General features: G+C 37.4%; 1 protein-coding gene across 1 annotated transcript; it reads left to right on the forward strand.

Moving 5' to 3' along the window:
- The first annotated feature begins 19,088 nt into the window (after positions 1-19,088).
- On the forward strand, positions 19,089-20,970 carry LOC123240690 (zinc finger protein 239-like). The gene has a single exon (XM_044668410.1). The coding sequence runs from the start codon at positions 19,089-19,091 to the stop codon at positions 20,250-20,252; it is 1,164 nt and encodes a 387-aa protein (XP_044524345.1). The 3' UTR covers positions 20,253-20,970.
- Positions 20,971-27,656: the final 6,686 nt, after the last annotated feature.

The following is a 27,656-nucleotide window of genomic DNA, read 5'->3' on the forward strand; positions in this document are numbered from 1 at the left end:
TCACTTCCTGTGCCTTCCTCCCATTTCATGTGTACCAATTACAACAAAAGCTTTGCTTAGGACTGCCCAGGGGGCAGTCAGTCAATTCTGATTTATCACCTACTTTTGCACACATGGGCCATAGACCTCCCCCACTTGAAGATTAAGGGGTGGTGTTTACACATTTGGTGATTAAATCTATTGGCAGGGTAGGATCAATACCATCTTCACATTACTCAGTCTTTACCTTTCCTACACTTCAAGTGGCTATTACTAAATTTTATAAAATATAATGCTTAGAGTCATTAGATATTAATTTTAATCTTACATTTCTGGCAACCAATGAAGATGGAAACAGAATTCTCAATTTTTTTTAAGATAGCTTTTGACTGAAAGTAGTGAGTTTTTCCAGTGGTGGAGACCTCCCCACCTTGGGGGTGGAGGGCAGTGGTGTCTCCACCCACCCTGAGCCCTCATTACGAGGTGCTCCCTGGCTGCTTCTCTGCCTCCCAAAGCTGACTCCCTGAGTCTTTGAGGTTTCTGCATTGGAAGGTGAGAAGCTAAGTAGCTGGCCCCTGTAGGGACTTGTGCAAGGGAGATGGTAGAAAAGGAGCCAGAGAATGATTGGCTGACTGCTGGTGACAGTTGAGACAAGAGGGAATTCTGGATGATGCTCCAGAAGAGGAAGGGAGAGAAGAGGACTTCCAGCAGAGGACTGAGAGAGGGAGGAGGAGGGCTTCCTGACGATCTTTCTTTGGACATTGAAACCCTGATTCCCTGGTCAGAGGCATCCTATCGCTTCTCACCCAGCAAGACTTCAACCAGTTAGATAAGTGTTTGGACTCCATTTTGTGAGCTATCTCTTAGGCTCTATCCTCCATTATCCAACCTTGCTGAGAGACCCTCTCCAGTCTAACTTGCAATTATAGAGAAGGATAGAAACAGAAACAGAAGGAGAAGGGGCGGGAGACACTTAGGAGTGGGAACCCCAAAGGTTCCCACCCGAGTGAAGGACTCCATAGGAATAGCAAAGAGGGCACCCCAAATCCCTCTGCCCTTCACCCCTTTCCCCAATCCCTGAATTATCATTAATAAAAGCCATTCATTAGTCATATAGCATTCCAGAGTGCCTGAAAGACAAGGGGGAGGGGAACCACAGCTTGGTATAGCTGCTTCCATCTTGGAGCCAGATGGATTCACAAGTGAATTCTATCAAACCTTTAAAGAACAACTAATTCCAATACTACACAAACTATTTGACACAATAAGCAAAAAAGGAGTTCTACCAAACTCCTTTTATGATACAAATATGGTACTGATCCCAAAGCCAGATAGATCAAAAACAGAGAAAGAAAACTACAGACCAATCTCCTTAATGAACATAGATGCAAAAATCTTAAATAGAATAAAAGCAAAAAGACTCCAGCAAGTGATCATGAGGGTTATTCATTATGATCAGGTGGAATTTATACCAGGAATGCAAGGATGGTTCAACATCAGGAAAACCATTCACATAATTGACCAGCAAACCAACAAAAACCACATGATTATCTCAATAGATGCTGAAAAAGCCTTTGACGAAATACAACATCTATTCCTATTGAAAACACTAGAAAGTATAGGAATAGAAAGACCTTTCCTAAAAATAATAAGCAGTATATATCTAAAATCATCAACAAGCATCATATGCAATGGTGATAAATTAGAAGCCTTCCCAATAAGATCAGTCGTGAAACAAGGATGCCCTTTATCACCTCTATTATTTAACATTGTACTAGAAACACTAGCAGTAGCAATTAGAGAAGAAAAAGAAATTGAAGGTATCAAAATAGGCAATGAGGAGACTAAGCTACCACTCTTTGCAGATGATATTATGGTCTACTTAAAAAATCTTAGAGAATCAACTAAAAAGCTAGTAGAAATAATCAACAACTTTAGCAAAGTTGCAGGATACAAAATAAATGCACATAAATCATCAGCATTTCTATATATTTCCAACACATTAGAGCTGCAAGAGGTAGAAAGAGAAACACCATTTGAAATCACCCTAGACAATATAAAATACTTAGGAATCTACCAAAACAAACACAGGAAGTATATGAACATAACTACAAAACACTTTCTAAACAAAACTAGATCAAAACAATTCGGAAAACATTCACTGCTCACGGGTAGGACGAGCTAGCATAATAAAAATGACCATTCTACCCAAATTAATTTACTTATTTAGTGCCATACCTATCAAACTACCAAAAAACTTTTTTACTGAATTAAAAAAAACTATCACAAAGTTTATTTGGAATAACAAAAGATCAAGAATATCAAGGGAAATAATGAAAAAAAACTGTGAAGGAAGGTGGCTTAGCAGTACCAGATATTAAGCTATACTATAAAGCAGCGGTCATCAAAACAATATGGTACTGGTTAAGAGACAGAAGGGAGGATCAGTGGAATAGACTTGGGGTAAGTGACATCAGCAAGACTGTATGATAAACCCAAACAGCCCAACTTTTGGGACAAAAATACACTATTTGACAAAAACTGCTGGGAAAATTGGAAAACAATATGGGAGAGATTAGGTTTAGATCAACATCTCACACCCTACACCAAGATAAATTCAGAATGGATGAAAGACTTGAATATAAAGAAGGAAACTAAGTAAACTAAGTGCAATGATCCAGGACAATTCTGAGGGATTTATGGAAAAGAACAATACCCACATTCAGAGGAAGAACTACAGGAGAGGAAACACAGAAAGAAAACAACTGCTTGAACACTTGGGTTGATGAGGACATGATTGGGGATGTAGACCCAAAAAGACCACACCAATGTAACTATCAATAATATGTAAATAAGTCTTGATTGATGACACATGTTAAAACCAGTGGAAATGTGAGTTAGCTATGGAGGGGGGGGAGTTTGAAGGGTGAAGGGGAAAGTAAAATCATGAATCATGTAACCATGGAAAATTTTTCTATAAATAAAAAATTAATTAAAAAAGACTTCAAAAAAAAACTGACTCAAATCCCATTTTCTTATCTAAATAATTTATCCTAATATCCTTATTGTTATAAAATAAATAGGGACTCTTCTTAATACTGCTATGCTCCTAGGAGATATTGGTTTGGGAAGCTGTGGCTTTTATATTCCCCTAGGTAGCTGGTGACTGGAACACCCACTCAGTCACCTTAGTTTGGTGTTATAAGTCCCTTTCTAAATATAACAGTGCCCAGGTAGGGCCCTTATGGGTTTGTGGATAGACAACCCTTTCAGGTCCCACCTGGGGTTGGATTAATTAAGATTATTATTAGGCTCTATTTGCCCAAGGGACCACTCAGGAAGGTACTTAATAAAACTATCTATTGATGTTAAGTAGGGAAAGGAATAATCAGGAACGGATTGGGGATAGAGACCCTGTCACTATAGCTATGATCAATAATTCCTCAGGACTACACTGTTGTTCAGTAAGCTGGAGCTAGTGGTTTCACGCTCCTCTGGTTCAGCTTGCCACTGCCAAACCAGAGGGCAGTCTGCTCAGTTGGTACGGATACCAATGACCTCTCTCAGCTTTATTAGTATCAATTTGTGATGTTAGCCTGTACAGCCTTTAGGAAGAAATCCCTCAGGAAATCCACCCTTTTCTTCTTATACCTCCCTTCCTCCCTTCATCTCCTGGGCCCAGATACCTAATAGCTAATGATGATTCAAATGCCTAAGGATCTAGGGAGATTCAGAGAGGATCAATGGTCAAAGCTCAAAGACCTAACACCTGAGCCTCCAGGACCAAAGACCTCTCCCAGATGATTGTTAGGGTATTTATATCCTCAGGCCAACTGCCTTTGCTTCTGTCCTCAAGACTTTGGGGAACATTCCAATGTCTTGCAACTGTCTCCCTTGTCAATCAAGGTGAGACTCAGAGTTTGAATATAACATTATAAGTAACAAACTCTCGTCTCCAAAATATCAAAGGGCCAAGAAGAACAAGTTTGACTGAGGCCTAGCCAAAGCTCAGCCTTGAAGCTCAGTTTCCCACAGACCCCAGAGAAAAGAAAGATCTTCTGTTTTCTTTTCATTTAGTAATAGCTCAGTTGGTAATAGCTCTCTGACCACAGCCAAACAATCACTGAACTCTGATTCTAGTATTACCGAATTGACACAGAGAATACCAAGAGCTCCAGAGGTTAGCAGCCTCCTTCACCAAGCTCCAGTGAGAGAAGAGCATCCAGGAATGACAGTTGGTTCAAAAAAACCCACTTCAACATTCCACCAAAGACTGACAACTCCCATTGCTTTGCAAATTCCAAGGCAAGCCTAAGGCAGCTTTTCAGAGTTTAACTTATTGAACAAAACCCAAAATCCATTCTTATCTTAATAGAGATCACCTCACTTTCTCCTGGGAAGAATCTCCCACCTCACTCAGCACTTATCACCTCCCAGATTACATAGAGAGAAGCATTTCAGAGTAAGACACTTCTGCAGGTTTTATTCTTCACAACATGATTCTTACTTCAGACACTAAAAGCTTTTGTTGGTATTACATTGGAGTGTGAATGATTGGTCTCTAGTGTAGGATTTAAATTAATGTTGAAATATAAGGATACACTGAGGTGTGTAGATGTTGTAACCCACCAAAGGCTACCTCAGTTTCCCCTTTAGTGCAGTAAGGCAGTTGAGACCTTATAACACTGGATGAGCCATAACTAAGTCTTTCAAACAGTTCTTGATGTAGAAACTAAACAGTTTATTGGTTAAATAATAGGGAGAGAGGGAGGATTTAGGATTGAGGATACCCTAATCACTAAGATTCTCACTTCCCTCTTAAGTTCATTGCAAGACGATTTCTTATTCTTGATGCTCCCTAAGACCTCCCTGATTCTGACTAATATCCCAAGTCCTCTCTATTATACCTGACACTATAAATCCTCCCTTGTTGGGTTTTCAAGATGTGCCAGGGTTCAAGATGGAAAGGGCTGAACTCTAGATGTCTGAGTTCAACCCAGGTGGGCCTGGCCTAAGGCTGAAACCTCAGGCTTCACACGTAGGACAACTGACTCTAGACAATGATGTTCTTATTGAACAAAATGTATGTAGGATCTTCTTCAGATATATATTTTTTCTTATGAGAAAAGGTACTCCCAAAGAAGTTAAAAGGTTTCCCTTCTCTCACTGACAAGCCTGGTGAAACAGGATCAGCAGAGATCAGATCTTTCCTCTCTCAGCTTCAGGATAGGAGAGCACAGTTGGTAGTTGCACCTTCAAAATCTCTCCTTCCCGCATTCCAGAATCCTCTCTTAGGTTTCCTAGCATGCAGTCATACTAGACTCTGCACACAACTTTTTAACTACACATAATTTATTTCTATCTCTGTAATTTCTACGATAACAATGTCTACTACTTCAAGAAAATATTTTATAAAGTTTATTATCTGACAAAAATAGAACCACATTCTATAATACCTGTTCAAAAATCCCCACTCCACCAAAGCCTCCTCAGGAAGGAAAGAGAGGAAGAGATGGCACTCCACCCCATTTATATCCTGTCTATATCAGCACATAAACATGAAGTGAGTGGAGTGCTGGGGATGGTAGTTTTGCTGGGGATCATAGTTTTTAGGGTAAAAGATTCAAATTACACACTAGTGTTGGGTATGATAATCTCCAAGGTTAGGAGTTTGACATGAATTCCTCGTGTGCCTCAGTTTCCTCCAGTCATTTTATGAGGTATATTTATGTTGTACTATAGGAATTCTGAAGATTCAGCTCTAAAATATCATGACTTGCTTGTTTAGGGGTTAATAACCTTTAAGGATGTGGCTGTGGACTTCACCCAGGAGGAGTGGTACCTGTTGAACTATTCTCAGAAAGAGCTGTACCTGGAGGTCATGCTGGAGAATGTGCAGAATCTACACTCTGTGGGTAAGATGCATTTCCTCTGTTACCTCTGAATCTCCTATTAAGGGATTGTCTTCATTTCAAACCAAATGTAAAGGATTTTGAGCCTTTGTTGGTGCTTAAAAAAAGAAAAAGTGCTTATTGCTGCCCATGGTCCTCCTCCTGCCTACTTTTCATTAAAAAATTATTTGAAGCATGTGATGGAAAGCTGGGACATTCCTTTCTTGATCCTGAAATTGTTTCTCTTCTGTTTTAGATAGCTTCAGGTGAACACTTAAACCAGATTTACAGTTACATTCCTAAAGGTAAATCTCATTAGTCATCTAATCAAACCTCTAATTAGACCTGAAATGTATCTGCAAATTCTTTGTTAATACCCATGCAACTTTTCTTGAAGATGGGCTTTAAAGGGATCTGCCAGGACAGCCCCTTTCCATTTTTAGATGGGTGTAGTCTTTAACAAGGATGTTTTGTTTAGAAGTATGAGTGGTGGACTAGGATCTAATATGGTGGCATAGCAGAAGCAAAAGCTAGAACTGCCCTGAGAATCTCAAAGTAACTTTATTATCTTTATTTATTTATTTATTTTCCATCTTTTTTTTAAATTTTGAATATTTTTCCATGCTTACATGATTCATGTCTGGAATAGGGGTAGGAAAAGGAGAATAAGAAAGGTGGTGGTGGGAAGGGAAATAATTTAAAGAAGCAGAAATGGGGGTAATGATTAAAAGGGAAATGTGTGCAGTGACAGTGAAAGGAGAAAGTGCAAGATTTAAAAAGGAAAACAAGTTGAAGGAGAATACAGAGATGGTTAACATAACTGTGATTGTAATTGGGATGGATGTCGCCATAAAACGGAAGCAGATAGCAGAGTGGATTAAAAGCAAAAGTCCTTTGATATGCTGTTTACAAGAAATACATTTGACATACAATAGTAGATAGTAGAGTCTTCAGAGTAAAGGATTGAGCAGAATCTATTGGGCTTCAACTAAAATAAGAAAAAAAGGGATAGCATTTATGATCACAGACAAAGCTAAAGGGAAAATAGATCTGATTAAAAGAGATAAGGATGGTAAATACATCTTAATGAAAAAAAGTCTAGCTATTGAGGCTATATCTGTACATAACATTCATGTACTGAAGAGATGTAATCTCTGGATTTTTAATGTAGAAATTAGGAGAGAATAAGGAGGAAATTGACAATAAAACTACCCTGATTGGGGACCTTAACCTTCCCCTTGTTAGATTGAAATTAATATCGTCACATTCTTATTTTCTATAAAGTTTATTAATAATAACTTGAAATAGGAAAAGCAGATGAGCATAGATTTAGCTTATCTTGTAGGATTTTGCATCTGTCCCTCCTGCCTGCTCAGGGAAGGAGAGAGAGATTCAGGTGGGGTCCACCCACACTCTTTTATTTACGTTAATAGACACAGAGCTGGCATGTAACAAATGGAATGAAGCTGGTCAGCAATCCAAGAGGGGGAGGGGATGAAATTACCTCTGCACAATCCCCCTTGTGATCCTTTGGGAGACTCGTCTCCCCAATAGATCATTTAAACATAACAATCTTATACAATGCAATGGAGATTTGTTCAAGATTTAAGGGCAATAAATAACTTTGTCATCAAAAGCCACCCTCTCTTCCCAAGTCCATCTAGTATCCTGGCCGAAATTCCTGGCAATTCAAAACTTTATACTATGATAGATCTGTGTAGTGCCTACTTTTCAATACCCATTGATAAGGAAAACCAAAAATCTTTGCTTTTACTTGGAAGGGAAATTACCTCTGTTGATCCCATTTGCCCCATGGTTTCTGTGAAAGTGGAAATTTGTTCTGCCAAATTTTAAAACAAGATTTAAAATGCATAGTATTTAAAGAAAGTAAGATCATACACTTTGTGAATGACATCCTAGTTGCCAGTCTTAATTCAAAAGCTTGCGTTAAAGACAGTACAAAATTCTTAAGAGTGTCACAAAAGAGGTCATAAATTATCAAGAACTAAACTGCAATTGTGAATGCTCAAGGTGGAATACTTAGGATTCATTTTGGAAAAAGGAACAAGAAAAATCTCAAAGAAAAGAGTGGCTGGTATCCAAAAGCTCAGTGTGTCAAAAGCTAAAAAGCAACTTCAAGAATTCTTGAATTAATAGGTTTCTATAGACCAGTGATTCCCTTGGTGGGTGCTGCAGCGATCCGGGATGGGGGGGGGGCAGTGATGGCCACAGGTGCATTTATCTTTCCTATTAATTGCTATTACATTTTAAAACAAATTAATTTCCAGGGGGCTAAGTAATATTTTTTCTGGAAAGGGGGCAGTAAGCCAAAAAATTTTGGGAACCACTGCTATAGACAATGGATACCTGGTTACAGACAAATAACCAAGTGACCCCCTGACTTAACTAGAAAAGAAGTCACAGAAACTTTAAGACTCACAGTTGAACATCGCCAAGCAATTGCCAAACTCAAAGAATCCATAATAATAGCACCAGCACTTGGAATTCCTAATTATGACAAAAATTTCCATCTATTTGTACATGAGGCACAAGGGGTAGCTTCTGCAGTTTTAGTGCCAAGCCTAGGACCTAGTTTTAGACCTGTGGCATACTATAGCTCAATTGTAGACACAGTTGCCAGAGGCGTGATCCCATGTCTCTGAGCAGTGAAGCCACAGCATTAATGATTCAAAAATCTACAGATTCAGTCCTGGGATCCAAACTTAGTGTTTGACTGTGCTCACCAGATGGAAGCAATATTGAAAAAATGTAACTCACAAGCTTTCACTCACCAAAGATTATCACAGTATGAAATTGTATTATTAAGCAATGAGAACATCACATTGAAATATTATAACATTTTAAATCCAGCAACTCTACTTCTAGATTTGCCACTTAAGGGAGAACCAATCCATGACTGTGAACAAACTATATCTTTAGTGTAAAAAGACCAGAATGGACTTAAAAGATACACCATTGATATACCCAGACATGGAGATTTTCACAGATGGATCTAGTTTTATGTATCAAGGTGAATGATTTTCAGGAGCAGCAATAGTCAGAAACACTATGGTATGTATCTCTGCCAAAAGATACGAGAGCTCAAGGGGCAGAATTGGCATTGATAAAGGCATTGCCCATTGGAAAAGATAAAAGGATGAGCATCTTTACAGATTCCAAGTATAGATTTTCAATAATACATGCCACTGGAGAGATATGGAAGCATACAGGATACATTACAAGTGGAGGGAAACAGATAGCCCATGCATGCCTAATAATGCAACTTCTTGAAGTCATACAATTGCCTGAGGAAGTGGCAGTAGTCCACTGCAGATCTCACTCGTTGGGGAAAGACCCTGTATCAGTAGTAAACCACAGGGCTGATATCACTGCCAAATATGCCATGAGAATATTGAACTTTGCTGTCTTAGAGGACGAAAATCTACACAATGCGTACAAGGACAGTGAAATTCAGTCATGGAAAAAGAACTTTGGAGCCAAAGAAATAGAAGGCATATGGTTTTCAGAGACAGGCAAATCCATCTTGCCTAGAAAACTATTTTACCATGTATGCAATAGCATGCATAGCCAGGGACACTACAGGACCCAAGGAATGATAGATGTAGTCCGAATTTGGTTGGCACCAAGAATATCCTCATATGCAATTAAAGTCTGTCAGAAGTGTAGAACTTATAAGAAATTTGATCAGGGAGTATTAAAAAACAAAGGTTTGGGAGGTCAACCTTTAGCTTCCATACCATTTGAGTGCATACAAGTGGATTTCATCAACATGCCTAAAGACAAAGGGTTTAAGTACTGCCTAGTTATAGTGGACAGACTGACCAGATGGCCAGAAGTTTTTCCAGCCAATAAAAACTCAGCAGCATTCGTGATTAAAGTGTTTTTAAAAGAGCTCATTCCTAGATTTGGAATTCCTTCCAGGATAGGATCCGACAGAGGTTCTCATTTCTTAGAGTCTATACTGAATCAAATATATCAAAACCTGGGGATAAAAGTAGTTTATACACAGCTTATTATCCTCAGAGCGCAGGTTAAGTGGAGATACTGAACAGAGAGGTTAAGACACTCCTCGGGAAACTCTGTTCAGAGACTCACTTGAAATGGACTGAGATTTTACCCATAGCACTATTCCATCTGAGAACATGCCCAAGTAGAGACTTATATAATCTCTCTCCACTCAAGATGCTGTATGGTCATCCAATTTGGCAAGGGAAACCTTAAAAACAAGTCTATATCTTTATGCTAGGAGGAGATTGTACTTTGGCATCATACATACAAGCCTTGCAAACAAGAATAAAAGAACTACATGAAATGGGTGTGATCCAACAAGATACACCCTTGGATTTTTCATTACATAACATCAAACCAGGAGATAAAGTGTATGTAAGAAATTTTAGCAAAAAATCTGCTATAGACACAAAGTGGGGGTTGGTCCATTTCAAGTTTTATTAACTACTCCGTCAGCAATCAAGGTAGCAGAGAAGAATTCATAGATCCATTGTTCTCACACAAAATTTTACAAGCCTTACACCACAAATGAAAATCACAGTGAAACTGAAAGTGATAAACATAGTGCTGAGAATGAACATCAATTAGAAAGTCGAAACAAGTCCTAATATCTCATAGTTCCAGAAATCAACTCCAAGAAAAGAAAAGATCATCAGGCAAGTACAGACTACAGTCAAGTATAGACACCAATAAAATATGCACAAAGGGGATGAAACAATTAACAAAAGAAAAAACCAGCCCAAAGGAAAAGACAAGAAAGAACAAAAGCAGCAAGACAAGACAGAAGAAAAACTTTGAACTGATAACAGATAGTAAAATCTGTCTGAACTTTGTAAATTTGTATATATAAGAAGTGGACAGACGATAAACCAATTACATAAGATAATGCAGTGATAGCATAAAAACAAAAATTAACTTCACACATTAGGGAAAACATGCAACACACACATAGCTTGGAAGAAATGAAGAGAACCATCAGGCAGCAACAAAGAGGAGTCAAGAAGAAATATGTAAGTATTCATGCAACAGTATATAAAAAAGAACACATACACAATTGAAAACTGACTATTTGTTGACCTCGTGTAAATAAACAAGGGTCCACAATGGAAAAGAAATGCAAAATGTGTAAATACTTAGTTACAATGCATAGACATTGAAATACATAAACAAACAGAAAAACCAATACATTTTCTGCTTGATTAACACCAGAGTATAAAAAATAATATAATTGTTGTACAGTGTATATAATTGATATTTAAAAAATTGTACATATATGTAACATAGGTTTGCATATAGCAGTTATAGGGTTTGTAAATACTGTATCATACCTTGTACATAGTGTATAAAACAAAGAATGTCTAGAATAGATAGGGAAGTTAGTATAACTTAGAGAAACAGTTTAGCAAATAGTTTGAGTTACTAAATATTTAGTTTAGATTAGCACATAGGGTAACCATAAGATTTGAAACTAGAGTAGCAGAATAGTTGTCTTTAAAGAAAGTTATATGTAACAGCATTAGCTGGAAATTGTGTTAATGGAAACATTATAGTTAAATTGGTTTTGCATAATGATAGAATAAAATAGGAAATTGTTGTATCAGTATTAGATTGCATAGCTAGAAGATAGAATTATTAGTGATTATTGATTTTTATTATGTTATTGTATTACAAAAATTGTTATTATTGTCTGTATTCATTTTGTAAACCCCAATTCCTAACCCAAACCTTTCCTAGAAAACGTCTTAGCTTAGGGTAGATAGTTAGGAATCTAGAATAACATAGTGTAGATAAGGTTTTTTTTATTATTTTGGGGATTAATTTAGCAAAAAGCATAGTATAAATAAGGGTAAATAAAATAGTTGACATCACTGAGCTAGTTAGCTCATTGGATAAAAGGGGACGATATTGTGGGGAAATTGCACAGACAGGGTTTAGAAGGTTGGAGAGAGGAAATTGACAACAAGAGCATTTGGAAGGAGGAGGGGAGAGAGACGGGGGAGAGTGACAGTTGCTCTCTGGAGGACTCTTTCCTGGACCTCGGGCCTAGAAGGTGTTCTCTCAGCCTCTCCGGATAGAAACTACCTCTTCATAGGATTTTCCAAATGTTTCTCTTCCTGGATTCCTGTGGATTGTAACATTGACTAAAATGATTTGAAGGGGCTACTTGACCTGTAATGCCTGTTTTGGGGGGCATTAGCCCAAGGAGAAAAGCCAAACCAGCTCTGAAGGTCAGAAATCTTTTTTCCTCTCACTATCTACTTGCTATAGACTTTGAACTTATAAAAGCTAGCATAAATATAGTACAGATTAGAAGAAAGGAAACCTCCATAAGCCTATGAGCCCAAGGCTCAGCTCAAAGTTTGACAGAGACCGAAAACCCAATCCGTGCTTAAGGTTGAGGGCAAACTCTAACTTCCCGCTATCCTAATCCCTTCCCTTAAAGACTTATTAATAAACCAAGTTTACTTAAAATAAATGCATCATTTTTAAGAGTGAAGGGAGCCAGAAGAGTGAAGCCATTGGCTCCCTGCAGAGTCAGTTAGGGTCCTCTGAAGGTTAGCTAATCAGCACTCTTGGATAACTTCAGAAATATCATTCCAGGTTTTCCCTTTCTGATTTACTTTTGTAGGAGAGTTTTCTTACATAGTACAACAACTAATGCAGATCCTAAGAAGTACTAAAATCTCCAAAATTATAAGAGCCCATTTTAGGACAACTGCAAAAAACCTGCTCCTTGCAGTCATAAGAGGTTCCACCAGCTATCATTAGGATTCACATGAGTCTCTATAGCTACTTGCTGTGTGTCATTTAAAACTTTTTGAAGCTGATGGATATTTGTCACAAGTTCTCCAGTTCTATTTACATAAGAACAAGAAGACTGATTGATAAATGCACATGCACCTCCCGATGGAGTTGTGAGCATGTCAAGGGCAAGCCTATTTTGTACAACTGTTTTCGTGAAGGAGTGAATCTCTTTCTATAGATAAGAGATGACCTTAGTGGCTTGGGAGATGGCCTGAGCTGTATCTTGAGCCAATCTTTCAACTCAACTGAGATATTTCTAACAGAGTCTCTTACTGTCATCATTCCAAAATTTGGCAGGAGAGCCCAGAAAAACCTCTGTCCTACTCATGAAAACCTTTTGGTTCTAAAATGTCACCAAGAATTTAGATCATTCTGGTGGAATGTTAGAGTAAGCTGAATTGTTGCAAATATAAAAAGCCCATTTTGAAACTACTAGACTTCACAGGAAAAATCATTCCCATCTCCCAGATGAGACTGTAACCCATTTCGAGGTAATTAAGCCTTTTGGGAAACCTCCCTTCCTTTGATATGAGACTGTAACAGCAAAAAAGGTCTGTCTCCAATACATCCCATTCATTTCAATGTGAAGCTGAGGAGAAAAACAGTGAAAATCACTTCAGATGTCTCATCCATTACATTTTCAATAAATGTGGAGATGGAAAACTACAACAGTGCCATTACACTCCACTTCATCTACAAATGGACCATTACCTCTTGTTATAAACAAGTCAAAGGCAGGCAAATGATCAGTCAGAGGTTGTATTGCTATTAGATATCCAAAAATCACTTCTCAAAATCCTTTAAAATCAATTGAGATATTTAGCTCATTATATTCTCCAAAGGTTGTATACAGGTTGTAACCAGTTTGATGGAGTCCATCCATCATCATCTATGTGGCAATTAACAAAGGCAAAAAAGGAACAAAAGGATATTTAGGCAATATGTGACATCGATGAACCCAGTGACAAACTCAGCATCCCTAAGGACCTATTGTTTTTCCACAAAAAGGGTTTCTACAAGGTGTTTATGGACTTTCACAATGATATGTTCTTCAGTACAGTCATTGGGGAGGTACAAATAAAGACAATGCAACAGAATATATAGCTAATAGCCAAAACACAGTATTGAAAGTGACAAGGTATAATGGAATGTGATAGATTAGATTAATATGTGAAGTTAAAAATAAATTTAAATCTTAAAACAGTCAACAAATACAATAAATGTGACAGGACACAGTCATTCAGTGTCAATAGAAGGTACCCATTTTACATGGGAGTAATGAATCAAAAAGTTCTTTTTTCCAATTTTGATAACTAATGAAGTGGTTAACAGTAAATTACATGCATCTTGTATTTAGACAATCATAAAATAATTTTTAACTACTTACAGCTGTTTTTCACCAATTGTATCCTGATTTGTCTAATATCCCTTTCCTAGAAAGATCTAAGGCTATATATCTGCCTCCCAGCTCAGTAAGCCTATCCGTAAACCGAGAGGGGTTTTCATTATCTTCCTGCTTTAGATGTTTGAATTTAGTCCACGTACCAAGCCTATCAGAACAAGCTCTCATTGCTTTTAGTAATGCATTTCTAGCCTGGCATAGTTGGAAGTAATCTTGCTCTATATTTGGGTCCCATTTGAGATCTTCAGTTGACCAATGAGTTGTTCCCTCTATCGGGGCCTCATTAACAAGAGAAAGAATCTCATTTCTTTCCCTTTCTGTTAGCAAGACCTGGAGCAAATCTTCCATATTAATCCAAGTGGGATTATATTTGCAGAAAATGCTTTCAACCTTATGACTACAGTGAGCTCATTGTTTAAGGAAAGAGTTTTTTTTTTTCTGAATCTCAGTATCTTGTGGAGAGAAAACTAAGTCTCCATGTCTATTATAAGTAGGAACATCTCTGAGAGGGAATAGACCTTTATTAGAGTCATCTGTAATTACTGCATCTTGACTTGTGTGGGCTGCTTCGGTTGTATCGAGACTGGTAGAGGAAGGGGGGAGTGGGTGAATGGAGAGGGAAGGGTCAGTCAGGATCAGGGGTGGGGTTGGGGTTGGGGAGGAAAGGAGAAGATATAGTAGTGAGAAAATAGAATTTTGTCACAAGGAAGCCATGAAGGAAGGAAGATAAAGACAGAGATTAGTAATAGTAGTAGTATTTTTAAATTGCCTGCAGTTTTTACTTCTTGCTTGTGGGTGATGCTACACCTGTGTGTAGAGGGTGGACACTCTCTAAGGGTGGGGCTTCTTAAAGATAAGGGAGAGAAAAAGAAAAAAATGTTGTGCTTGTAGATATGCCCTAGGGGCGTGGTCAGTCTTTAAGGAATGTTTGTGGTGGGGTGGGAAACTTCCTTGTAAAAGTTCCATCCTTTCACTTCCCCCATTGGTAAAAACAGTGACCATGTGTTTTCAAGGTTGGGGGGAGGGGCTGGGCCTTAGGGGTAACTGGTAGGGAGTTTCTGTCTGCCAGTGGCTCACCAAACCAATGTCTGAGGCCAGATTTTGAACCCAGACCTCTCGTCTTTTAGGTCTGACTCTCAATCAACTAGCAAGCTACCTCTATATGGGATCAGGGTTTAGAGGACAACACGAGAATCCCTCGTGAGAGCTAACACCTCATTCTCCCCTTTTGCCCCTCACACAAACAGGAAGCACCCCCTGGGTTAGTTTACTGTCCTTTTGGACTGCTGCTCCCTGCACTGTGCAATGCATGAACAGACTGCTTCCTGCACTGTGCTGTATTGAGCCGATCAGGAGCTAGGAGCCCTAGTCAGCTTCCCTTGTGTTAGGTGCTAGGTAAGGTACAGGAAGTCATGGGGCTGGGAAGGATTAGGAATTCCTGCTGGGTCCCAGAGCCTCATGGGATTCATGTGGATTTTTGGTGTGGCTCAGCCTAGGCCTGTCTGTGAAAACCTCAAGGCTTGGGCTCCATCCTCCAACACCCCAACCTTATCTAAGCTAAAAAATGGGTGTGGGGGACTACGATGGGGAGAGTTCTTACTGATCTGTGTGACCAGATTCCAAGGGAAGCCTGGGGCTCAGAAACAAAGACAGCAGCTTATCTGTCCCAGGAAAGGTGTGTCTGGTGGAGCAAGCAGGCATGGCTTTGCAAAAGTCACCCTATTCTATACTCAAAGACTTTCTCAAAAGAAAATTAGGAATTCTTTTTCTCATAGTGGTTGTCATTCTGTTAGATTGAAATTAAAATCTTTAGGTTCCTATTTTCTATAAAGTTTATTAATAATCACTTAAAGTCTTTTTCTTACTCTTAAGTCTGACCACGTGTAGCTCATCTTGCAGGATTCTGCGTCCTGCCTACCTGCCTGCTCAGGAAAGTACAGACAGAGACCAAGGTTGGGTCTACCCATGCCCTTTTATTTACATTCATGGACACAGAGCTGGCATGTAAAAAAATGGGATGAGCCAGGTCAGGAATCCAGGAGGGGGAATGGATGAAATTCCCTCTACACACCCTATTACAACTTGATAAATGTAACCAAAAAATGAACAAAAAAGGAGTAAGGAAAATGAACGAAATTTCAGAAAAATTACATTTAGGTATCTGGAGAAAATTGAATCGACTGAAAAAGGAATATACCTTCTTTTGAATAGAACATGGAACAAAAGAAAAATTAACCATATACCAGGTTATAAAAAGTACACAACAAAATGCAAAAAAAAGCAGAAATTATGTGAGACCTGTTCAGATCATAATGCAATAAAAAGTATAATCAATGAGAGTTACTAGAAAGACAAATTAAAAATTTATTGGAAACTAAGTCTTATTCATCAAAAGAGGTAACAAATAAATCATGGAAATAATTTCATTTTTATTTTTCAAATGCTTCTAATTAATTTAGAATATTTTCCCATCATTACATGATACATGTTCTTTCCCAACCCTTCACCATCCCCCTCCTGTAGCCAGTGAGCAATTCCACTGGGTTTTACATGTGTCAGCAGTGATTTTAATCAAGAGAATGACAATGTGGAGACAACATATCAAAAGTTATGGCAAATAGCCAAATCAGTACTTAGGGGAAATTTTATATCCCTGAATGATAACGTCAATTAAATAGAGAAAAAGAAGATAAATGAAGTGGCAAGCAACTAAAATAACTAAAAAAAAGAAAAAACTAATACTCTAAAAGAAGAAAAAATTGGAATCCAGAAAATTAACTAAGAAATTAACAAAATTGAAAATAAGATAACTATTAAACTAATAAATAAGACTAGGAGTTGGTTTTCTGAAGAAAAAACCAACAAAATGAATAAAGCATTGGTTAATTTCATTTAAAAAAGGAGAGTATGAAATTACCAGTACCAAAGTTGAAAAGGGCAGATTCACTTACAAGTAAGAAACTAAAATATTAGGAGCTATTATATGACAATAAATCTGACAATGTAGGTGAAATGGATGAATATTTACAAAAATATAAATTGTGTAGATTGACAAAAGAGAAAATAGAAAACTTAAATAAGCCCATCTCAGAAAAAGAAATTGAACACATCAGAGAATCTCTTAATGGAAAAGGAGTAGGTAAGCAAGGCCTACAGGATGGTTTCTGTTATATTTTATTTTCTCTCTTGGTCCTTTTTTTTTTATGCCCAGGGCTTCCAGTTCCTAGAGAAGATTTTATCTCCTGTTTTCAGCAAGGGGAAGCTCCATGGCTTCTAGAGCAAAAAGGCCCAAGGAGCTCCTGTCCAGGTGAGTGAAGTGAAGCGGATAAAGGCTGTTATCCCAATAGACTTTTATCTGTTGTAGTAAAGAGAGTGCCAAACATGGAGGCTGGCAGACCATCACTGAATCTTGCTGTTCATTTCCTGAGAGATGGATGATGTACTCAGTATAGAGTATGAGACATGATATATGGTAGATCCTGAAATAACATGACTATTAAGTATATCTGCACTAACTGGCATAATATCTTTGCAACTGTAGAGAAAAGAAGAAAATCTATTGTCAGAAAGAAAGATCCCATACCCCCTTATACTTGATTGGATTTTAGTGATAGTGATAGGTTTAAGATAATCAGTATTGTGATTCTAAAGTGATTAGTAAATTCCATTATAATCTTAATTACAATTAGTAGAATTCATGATTTTTATAAGGATCTCTAACTAGAGCATAAAAACTGCTTCCAAGGGAATTTTCAACCCCTCCCTAAGTCATACTTTCTTCTATCATGAGATACTGACCATCTGAATTTAAGGTCCCTTAATGCTGCATCATGTCCTGATATGGTGCAAGTATGCACACCATTTCCTATTTGGAAATAACCATCTTTCCCAAGTCAATCAGATGAGCCCTGAGGTAATGGTCATCAGTATTTCTTAATAAGGATATTGTCTTGTGATTTGACCTTTAGACAAATATGGGTTTTCCTAAATGAACTCACCTATCAGCTGTGTAGTTGGATAACAGTTTCTAAAAAAGATCTACATGATGCTGTGTCTTAAGTCATAATCCTTGTTTAGAAATATTCACTTTGTATATAAACCAGGTCTCTGTTGCCTGGCTTGGTCTCTTGCTGGGGTCCAACTATGTAATGTGCAAGATTCCAGTTTTATCTGGGAAACCTGGCCCTCTTCCAATAAACTCTAAAATGCTACCTTGACTTGGAGAAATTTGGCTTTTTGACTTTGTTTACCCAAATTGTCTATATCAGAGTGGTGAGATAAAAATTTCCATGACACTATATTCCACACTGAAAATTACTTCATGAGAGTTAAAAAGAATGAAGTTGTTTCTCTGTTTAATATATAAAATTTACCAAGAATGATCATGTGATGGTACCTCCAAAACGATGAGAACAAAATATCTGAAACGTTACCTGAGATTGATAAAATTATAAGAATAATCATCAAGTGATTTTTAAAGTAAAGTTAGAAAGGGCAATGGAGAAAGACTGTCTAATACTGTGGACAGAGCATGCTTAGACACAGGGTATGAGTTGTAGTCTGCCTGCAAGGAAATTGTTTAGGTCACTCCTCCATTGTTTACTCATGACATGAGTTGTGAAGTATGATAAGTATCTTGGGTCTGCCTCTGTCACTGGTCCTTTGTGAGTTTCCATTGTTATTGTATGTGAAAATCTTTCTAAAATCATCCATCTTGCAATTATGACCAAATGATGTATCCAAAGACTGGTTTGGCTTGTTCAAGTTTGAAAACTCCTTTTTGTTAGGGGAAATAGAATAAAAGTCACTTTACTTTGTGCCATCAGAGATAAGAATTTGTATTTACATGCATGTATATATCTTCCTTCCTTCTGTTTTTATATCATGTTTTATTTTTTTCAGATGCAGAAACTAATTTTGAAGTGAGGAAGATATTTACCAAGCTGAGCCATTTTGTGGAAGGATCTGACCCCCAAAGATGCATGAATAAAGGTCTCTCTGGCTTCATTTTGAGGGAAATCTATGACTCTGATATCAAAGGAAATAGAAATCCAAAGAGTGACTGTGAATTTGATGAAACTGCAGAGAAATTCAGCCAATATTCAGTCCTAAATCAATACACCAAATTGACTTCAGGAAAGGATTGTTGTCAGGTTAGTAAATACAGCAAAGGCTTTCTTGAAGAAATAGGACTTGTTCAGTCACCAGAGAAAACTCCTGAAATTCTCATGAATTTTGACTCTACTTTAGACATCATTAGACATCCAAAAACTAAACATGTAGAGATGGTTTTGGGGCATAATAAAGATGGGAGACCTTTAAGTCAGAACTCTGAGCTTAGTTCACATCAAATAATCCACTGTGGAGAGAAACCTTATGAATGTAAACAGTGTGGAAAGGCTTTCACACTGAAGAGTGATCTTTTTGTACATCAGAGAATCCACACTGGAGAGAGAACTTATGAATGTAAACTGTGTGGAAAGACTTTAACTCGAAGTTACAACCTTGCTGTACATCAGAGAATCCACACTGGAGAGAAACCTTATGAATGTAAACAATGTGGAATGGCTTTTACAATAAGAAGGTATCTTGCTGCACATCAGAGAATCCACACTGGAGAGAAACCTTATGAATGTAATCAATGTGGAAAGACTTTCCCAGAGAGGTACGTTCTTGCCATACATCAGAGAATGCACACTGGAGACAGACCTTATGAATGTAAACAATGTGGAAAGGCTTTTACAATAAGAAGACGTCTTGCCATACATCAGAGAATCCACACTGGAGAGAAACCTTATGAATGTAAACACTGTGGAAAGGCTTTCATACAGAGGGGACATCTTGCAGCACATCAGAGAATCCACACTGGAGAGAAACCTTTTGAATGTAAACACTGTGGAAAGGCTTTCACTCAGAGCAGTGGTTTTGCTGCACATCAGAGAGTGCACACTGGAGAGAAACCTTATGAATGTAAACAGTGTGGAAAGGCTTTCACACAGAAGAGTAGTATTGCTGCACATCTGAGAATCCATACTGGAGAGAAACCTTATGAATGTAAACACTGTGGAAAGGCTTTCACTTCGAGTAGCCGTCTTGCTGCACATCAGAGAATCCACACTGGAGAAAAACCTCATAAATGTAAATAGTGTGGAAGGGCTTTCACAGAGGATTAATCTGGCTAAATATCAGAGTATCCAAACTGGAGGGAAACTTTATGGATATAATGAGTTTGGATTGACTTTCACATGAAACTTCACAGTTGTTTCATATCCCAAAATCTTCACTGGAGGGAAACCTCAAGAGTAAGGAGGCTGAGCTTATAGTTGATACTTTTAGATTGTTTAACATAAGAGGATCCACATTGGAGAGAAACTTTGGGAATATGATCATTGTGGTAAGGCCTTCAGGAACAATCATCTCTTATTCTCAACCTAGAATTCCTTTTGGATGCAAATCTTATTAATGTCATGAATGAAGAAAGACTTTGAAATGGAGAATTCAGAGCTTGTTCAGTATGAGAAAATGTCTTCTGAATACAATAGTTCCAGATGGATTCCCTGTAGGAAGGCTTTCAGCCAGAGATCTTCTCTTACTTCATACTAGTGGATTTATAGTACATAAAAACCTAATGACTGTGTTCAAAGTGTATGTGTTTTCCTCAGGAGGATGATAATCACTATTATTTAGAGAAATTCAAATTATAATAAGTCTGACTGAGCACTCCAAGTTTATTAGATTGACTCATGCCAAAAAAAGAAAGAGACAAAAATTGGAGGAGAGACTATAAAGATTAAAGAAGGGGAAAAAAACTGTTAAAGCTGTTCTTTTGGGGGTAATAAAAGAATTAGAAAGTAAGAGAAAACTCATTAATGGGAAATGGCTGAGTAAATTGTTGCATATGATTGTAATGGAATTCTATTGTTTTGTTATTAATGAGGAGAAGGAAAAGCTCAGAAAAACCTGGAAATACTTGAGGATTGATGCAGACTGAATTTAGCAGAACTATGAGGACATTGTACATTGTGACTGCAGTATTGTATGCAGAATGTAGCACCAGTAGTGAGAGTGAAGTCCATTTTGTAAGGTCTCTGGGAAGCCATGGTCTGGCCAGAATCAGTCACAGTCTAGGCATCACTTGAGGCCCCCAAAATTCCTCCTTTCCACTCCTCCCCACAGAAATTGAATATTCTTCTAAGAAGTTACAGATGCAGGAATTCTTTGAGAAGCTTGGTTAGATGGTTACAAATTTACCTGTGACTTATTATCCTATAGAAAACTGTCTAAGCTTCAATTAGGTAAACTAAGTCATTGTAGTAAGATTGTAAATCATAAGCAGTCATTGTCCATGTAAAAAACTTACCAAATCCCTTAGTCTACATCACTTTCTCTATAAAATACTAGCTGTGATCAGTAGACCTTGCTTTTGATTGCTACCAGCTTCATTGGCCCTCCTGATGAGTCATCCTTCTCCCCATATCTCATTCTCCTTACCCCTTTAGGACCCCTCTGGCAGCAGAATAACTGTTAATTGAGGTATTCTCAACAATACAGGGATCTAAAGCAATCCCAAAGGACACATTATAAAAAATTTCATCCATTTCCAGAGAAAGAACTAATGGAATCTGAATCCAAACCAAAGAAAAAATTTTTCTCTGAAAACATTTTATTTTTGTTTGAGTTTAGCTCCCCAGAAGGTTCAAAATGGAAAAATATTTTCTAGGATTGCACATGCAAAATCTATAAGATTGCTTAACAGCTCTTGGGCATTGGTGAGAAAATCCAAGACATTTTTTTTAATGTTGGATATCATTTTTATACATTATTGTCAAAAAATAAAATGAAATGTTGGAGAAGAGTTGTATATTCAGTAAAGAATAATATCTTTTTTGGAATGAAGGGTTGTACAGAGAAAAATTACAGGAAAGATTTCACCTAAGGCAGTGATTCCAAAAGTGGGAGCTACCACCACTTGGTGGGTGCTGAAGCAATCCAGGGGGGCGGTGATGGCCACAGGTGCATTTATCTTACCTATTAATTGCTATTAAAATTTTAAAAATTAATTTCCAGGGGCTAAGTAAGATTTTTTCTGGAAAGGGGGCGGTAGGCCAAAAAAGTTTGGAAACCACTGACCTAGAGCTTATGGTTGACACTGGGCACATTATGGTGAAGATAAGATTCAATATCTCCAATTTACTAGGAAAGGCCTTTTGCTGTAGCACAGTCCTCATAGGCTCCTACAGAGGAGCCCTCATGAAATACCCCAAGTTTCATACTGTGCATAAAATAATACACTGATAAGGACTTTTCCTCTGGCATCCTAATACTTGCCAATATTTGTCACTATTTCACAGCATTTATCTGTTTCAGCTTTTTTAGCCATTTCCTGGTTAATTGGCACTCAGTTGTTCCCAATTTTTGCTGACACATGTAGATCTTACCAAACAAAATAAGAGTTCATGAGGAAGATGCAGAAGGAATATGAGAACTGATCCCTACTGTTCAGTCCATTATATCTAAGATTTCAGGGTCATGCTGATTTCTGGGTCTGAGCAGAGGTCTGACCCTTCTGATGAAGTAAGAAAGGAATATTTGAGGTCCCCGAGTCCACCTTGTGTCTTGAAATATTAACTAAAGGGGCTCAAGGGACAACATAAGGTTGAGTTGTCAGGCTAAAGAGAAACAACACAACTGCATAAGCAATAGGAAAGGCTTTCTTTTCTAAGAACAATGGGGAAGGAGACACATTTTTTATTTATGGGAATCTCATGCCCCTATTGAGAATCCATATTATACTCAGGGAAATAGCCTCCTATTCTTTATTGCTTAAAATCTGAATACTACACAGTAAAGTATTTCTGTAAGATGAACAAAGTCCTAATTACTTCTCCCTCCGAAAATTATTTCCCTTTAAATCAGAGTCATCATAATTGAGAAGGGTATAAAAATTTCACTTGGTCTTACAGCTTATAAAGGAAACAAGGAGATTTAAGCAGATATGGAGGGCCATCAAACGCCCTCTGAATGTCAGAGTCTCAGATGGGGTCCTAGAACTGCAGAGTTCTAGGAATTCTAGAAAGGATGGTTTCCCCCCACTAAAGATTACCCTGCATGACTCTTCTCTTATGTGATAATTAAATTAAGTCTACACTGCCCATCTTTAGATTTAATCACCAAAGGTGAGAACACCTCCAAATTCTGGGAGGTCCTAACCCACATGTGCTAGAGTGAGTGATGAATCATAATTGCTTGACTGCCCCCTAGGCTTTCTATGAGAAAGCGTCTATTGTCATTGGACACACAAGCTAGGAGAAGGCACAGGAAGTGATCCATATGTGACCCCTTTAAAAAGAGGGAGTTGAGTGAGTGAGAGGTCTTCGGTTGAAGAGGGCTGCTGGTGACGGACCTCTTCTGGTTCATGGAGGAGTCTTGGAATGCTGAGACCTTGGTGAGACTGCTTTAAATATCTTTGAATTCCATGTGGTGAGTTTAAAGACTGACTGAATCTTCCTGAACTTCTCTTAAGAAACTTCTTTTAATAGACTCTATGAATGAAGTTTTGCTTCATTCACCTCTAGCCCTCTGACTCTCAGCTGAGGGTTAATTAGATCTACCTGGATTAATTAGAGGATCATAGTAAATTACCTACTGGGTTAGATTCTTATTTCCTTATTTCCTCTCTCCTTAATTGTAAATAAACTTCCATAAAAGTCAAATTTGACTTGAGATTATTTTTAATTGAGGATTGATAATAGTTCAATCCTCTGGTGACCATCTTTTAATATATTGAACCCCAAAAAACCCTTTTCCCCCCTTACACTTATTAACACTCCTTAGTGGAATTATTATAACCAATATCTCTATCCAGCCCTAGGGAGGTACAGAAGATTAATAAAGGCTATCATTAGAGTCCTTATAGCCCCCCTATAAATTTCTAGGAAAGCTCCACCTTTATATGCAATATAGAAATCCCCTAAAGTCCCCCTATAACAAACCAGCAAATAAGGAGTTAAAAGACTTTAAAACTTCCCTTCATTGCCTATTTTAATATCTTCAATTTCTTTTTCTTTTCTTATTGCTACTGCTAGTGTTTCTAGTACAATGTTAATAATAGAGGTGATAATGGGCATCCTTGTTTCACACCTGATCTTATTGGAAAGGCTTCTAATTTATCCCCATTGCATATTATGCTTGTTGGTGGTTTAAGATATATACTGTTTATTATTTTTAGGAAAGGACCTTCTATTCCTATGCTTTCTAGTGTTTTCAGTAGGAATGGGTGTTGTATTTTTGTCAAAGGCTTTTTCAGCATCTGTTGAGATAATCATGTGGTTTTTGTCGGTTTGCTTGTTGATATGTCAATTATGTGGGTGGTTTTCCTAATGTTGAATCATCCTTGCATTCCTGGTATAAATCCCATCTGATTGTGATAAATAACCCTCTTGATCACTTGCTGGATTCTTTTTGCTAGTATTCTATTTAAAATTTTTGCATCTATGTTCATTAAGGAGATTGGTCTGTAATTTTCTTTCTCTGTTCTTGATCTACCTGGCTTTGGAATCAGTACCATATTTGTGGCATAAAAGGAATTTGGTAGGACTCCTTCTTTGCTTATTATATCAAATAATTTGTATAGTATTGGGATTAATTGTTCTTTGAATGTTTGATAGAATTCACTTGTGAATCCATCAGGCCCTGGCGATTTTTTCTTAGGGAGTCCTTTGATGGCCTGTTCAATTTCTTTTTCTGATATTGGATTATTTAAGTATTCTATTTCTTCTGCTGTTAATCTAGGCAATTTATATTTTTGCAAATATTCATCCATATCACCTAGATTGCTAAATTTATTGTCATATAACTGGGCAAAATAGTTTTTAATGATTGCCTTAATTTCCTCTTCATTAGAGGTGAGGTCTCCCTTTTCATCTTTGATACTATTAATTTGGTTTTCTTCTTTCCTTTTTAAAAATAGACTAGCCAGTACTTTGTCTATTTTATCTGTTTTTTCAAAATACCAGATTCTCATCTTATTTATTAATTCAATAGCTCTTTTACTTTTGGTTTTATTAATTTTTCCTTTGATTTTTAGTATTTCTAATTTAGTTTTCATCTGAGGATTTTTAATTTGTTCATTTTCTAGTTTTTTAAGTTGCATGCCCAATTCATTAACCTCTGCCCTCCCTAATTTGTTAATATTTGCACTCAGTGATATAAATTTTCCCCTTAGAACTGCTTTGGCTGCATCCCATAGGTTTGGGTAAGATGTCTCATCATTGTCATTGTCTTCAATGAAATTATTAATTGTTTCTGTGATTTGTTCTTTCACTAAATTATTTTGGAGAATCATATTATTTAATTTCCAATTCATTTTTGGTTTTCCTCTCCATGTATTCTTACTAATAACTATTTTTATTGCATTATGATCTGAGGTTACATTTATTATTTCTGCTTTTTGGCATTTGTTTGTCATGTTTCTGTGCTCTATCACATGGTCTATCTTTGTGAATGTTCCATGTGCTGCCGAAAAGAAGGTGTATTCCTTTTTGTCCCTATTTATTTTTCTCCATATATCTATTAACTCTAATTTTTCTAGGATTTCATTCACCTCTCTTATCTCTTTCTTATTTATTTTTTGGTTTGATTTATCTAGATCTGATAGGGGAAGGTTGAGGTCCCCCACTAGTATGGTTTTAGTATCTATTTCCTCCTTGAGCTCCATTAGCTTCTCCTTTAGAAATCTGGAAGCTATGCCGTTTGGTGCATACATATCGAGTACTGATATTTCTTCGTTGTTTATACTGCCTTTTATTAGGATGTAGTTACCTTCCCTATCTCTTTTTAATTTTAATTTTTTTTATTTTAAACCCTTAACTTCTGTGTATTGACTTATAGGTGGAACAGTGGTAAGGGTAGGCAATGGGGGTCAAGTGACTTGCCCAGGGTCACACAGCTGGGAAGTGGCTGAGGCCAGATTTGAACCTAGGACCTCCCATCTCTAGGCCTGGCTCTCAATCCACTGAGCTACCCAACTGCCCCCTTCCTTATCTCTTTTAACCTTATCTATTTTTACTTTGGCTCTGTCAGAGATCATAATAGCCACCCCTGCCTTCTTTTTCTCATTTGAAGCCCAAAGGTTTTGCTCCATCCTCTCATTTTCACTCTATGTATGTCTGTCTGACTCATGTGTGTTTCTTGTTGGATTTTGGTTTCTAATCCACTCTGCTATTTGCTTCCATTTTATGGGCGAGTTCATCCCATTCACATTCAGAGTTATAATTATCAACTGTGCATTCCCAGACATTTTGATTCTCTCTCCTAGTCCTGTCCTTTCTTCTTTCACTGTTTCCTTCTATACCAGTGTTTTGTTTTTAATCAGTTCCTATAATTCCCTTCCTTGTTGTACTTCCCTTTCTCCCCCTCCCTTCTTATTCCCCTTATTATTCTTTAAAGCCACGCCATCCTCCCTCCCAAGCCCTCTCCCTCCCTAGTATTGCTTCCCTCCCCACCAGTCCATTTGTTACCCTTCTACTTCTTTATAGGGCGTGAATCAATTATCTGCCCCTATGGATCTGATTGTTCTCCTCTAAGTTGATTTCAATGCACTTAAGTATTGAATATTTCCTCTCTCTAACTTCTTTACCCTTAGAGTGTATTGTTATTTTTCCCTGTTGGTCCCACGTGCTTCTTTATGGAATATAAATTTATTTCTTTTTGTTTGTTTTCCTATTTTTCTTATTGTTATCTTCTTCCCTCCCAGTTTTGTATTTATTTATACATACATACATACATATATATATATATATATTTATATATCGATTGACATTTCATCCTATACAGTTTTTCTCTGTTCCCTCTATGTAAACTTCTTCTAGTTACCCTGTTGGTAATAATAATTTTTAATATTTGTCAATACCTTCTTTTCTTCTTGGGATATAAATTGATTGAACTTGTTGTGTCCCTTAAAGAAAAGAATTTTTTTTCTCCTCCCCCATTCTCTTAATTACCTTATGTTGATTCTCTTGAGTTCTGGGTTTGGGCAGCAAACTCTCTGTTTAAGACTGGTTTTTTCTTGATGAATGTTTGGAAATCCTCAATTTTATTGAATGACCACACTTTCCCCTGCAATAATATAGTTAGTCTTGCTGGATAGTTGTTTCTTGGTTGTAGACCCAGTTCTCTTGCTTTCCAGAATATTGTGTTCCATGCCTTCTGGTCCTTCAATGTAGATGCAGCCAGATCTTGTGTTATCCTAACTGTGGTTCCCTGATATCTGAATGACAGTTCAAGAATTGAAGTCTTTTTCTTGGAGTACCTCTTTAGTTATGCTGCAGTAGGGTTCCCCCTGCTCTGTCCCGTTATTAGATTTGGTCCTCTTTCTTCTCGAAGCGCATCGTTTTCTATCTCGGTGTGTAAGAGTGCAGAGGTTTTAAGATTCACTCCGTCTAAGCCGCCATTTTCCCGGAAAACCTCCTCAACTCCCTTTTACCTGATTCTATTTAATTAACAATAAACCCATTTAACCTCAAGCTTAAAGATCTTTGAAGTCATTGCCT

Source organism: Gracilinanus agilis, chromosome 3 (genome assembly GCF_016433145.1).
Source record: "Gracilinanus agilis isolate LMUSP501 chromosome 3, AgileGrace, whole genome shotgun sequence".
NCBI lineage: Eukaryota > Metazoa > Chordata > Mammalia > Didelphimorphia > Didelphidae > Gracilinanus > Gracilinanus agilis.

Bases quoted from the DNA above. Each gene is read 5' to 3' on its own strand.
- LOC123240690 (XM_044668410.1), top strand. From the start codon at position 19,089: ATGAATAAAGGTCTCTCTGGCTTCATTTTGAGGGAAATCTATGACTCT.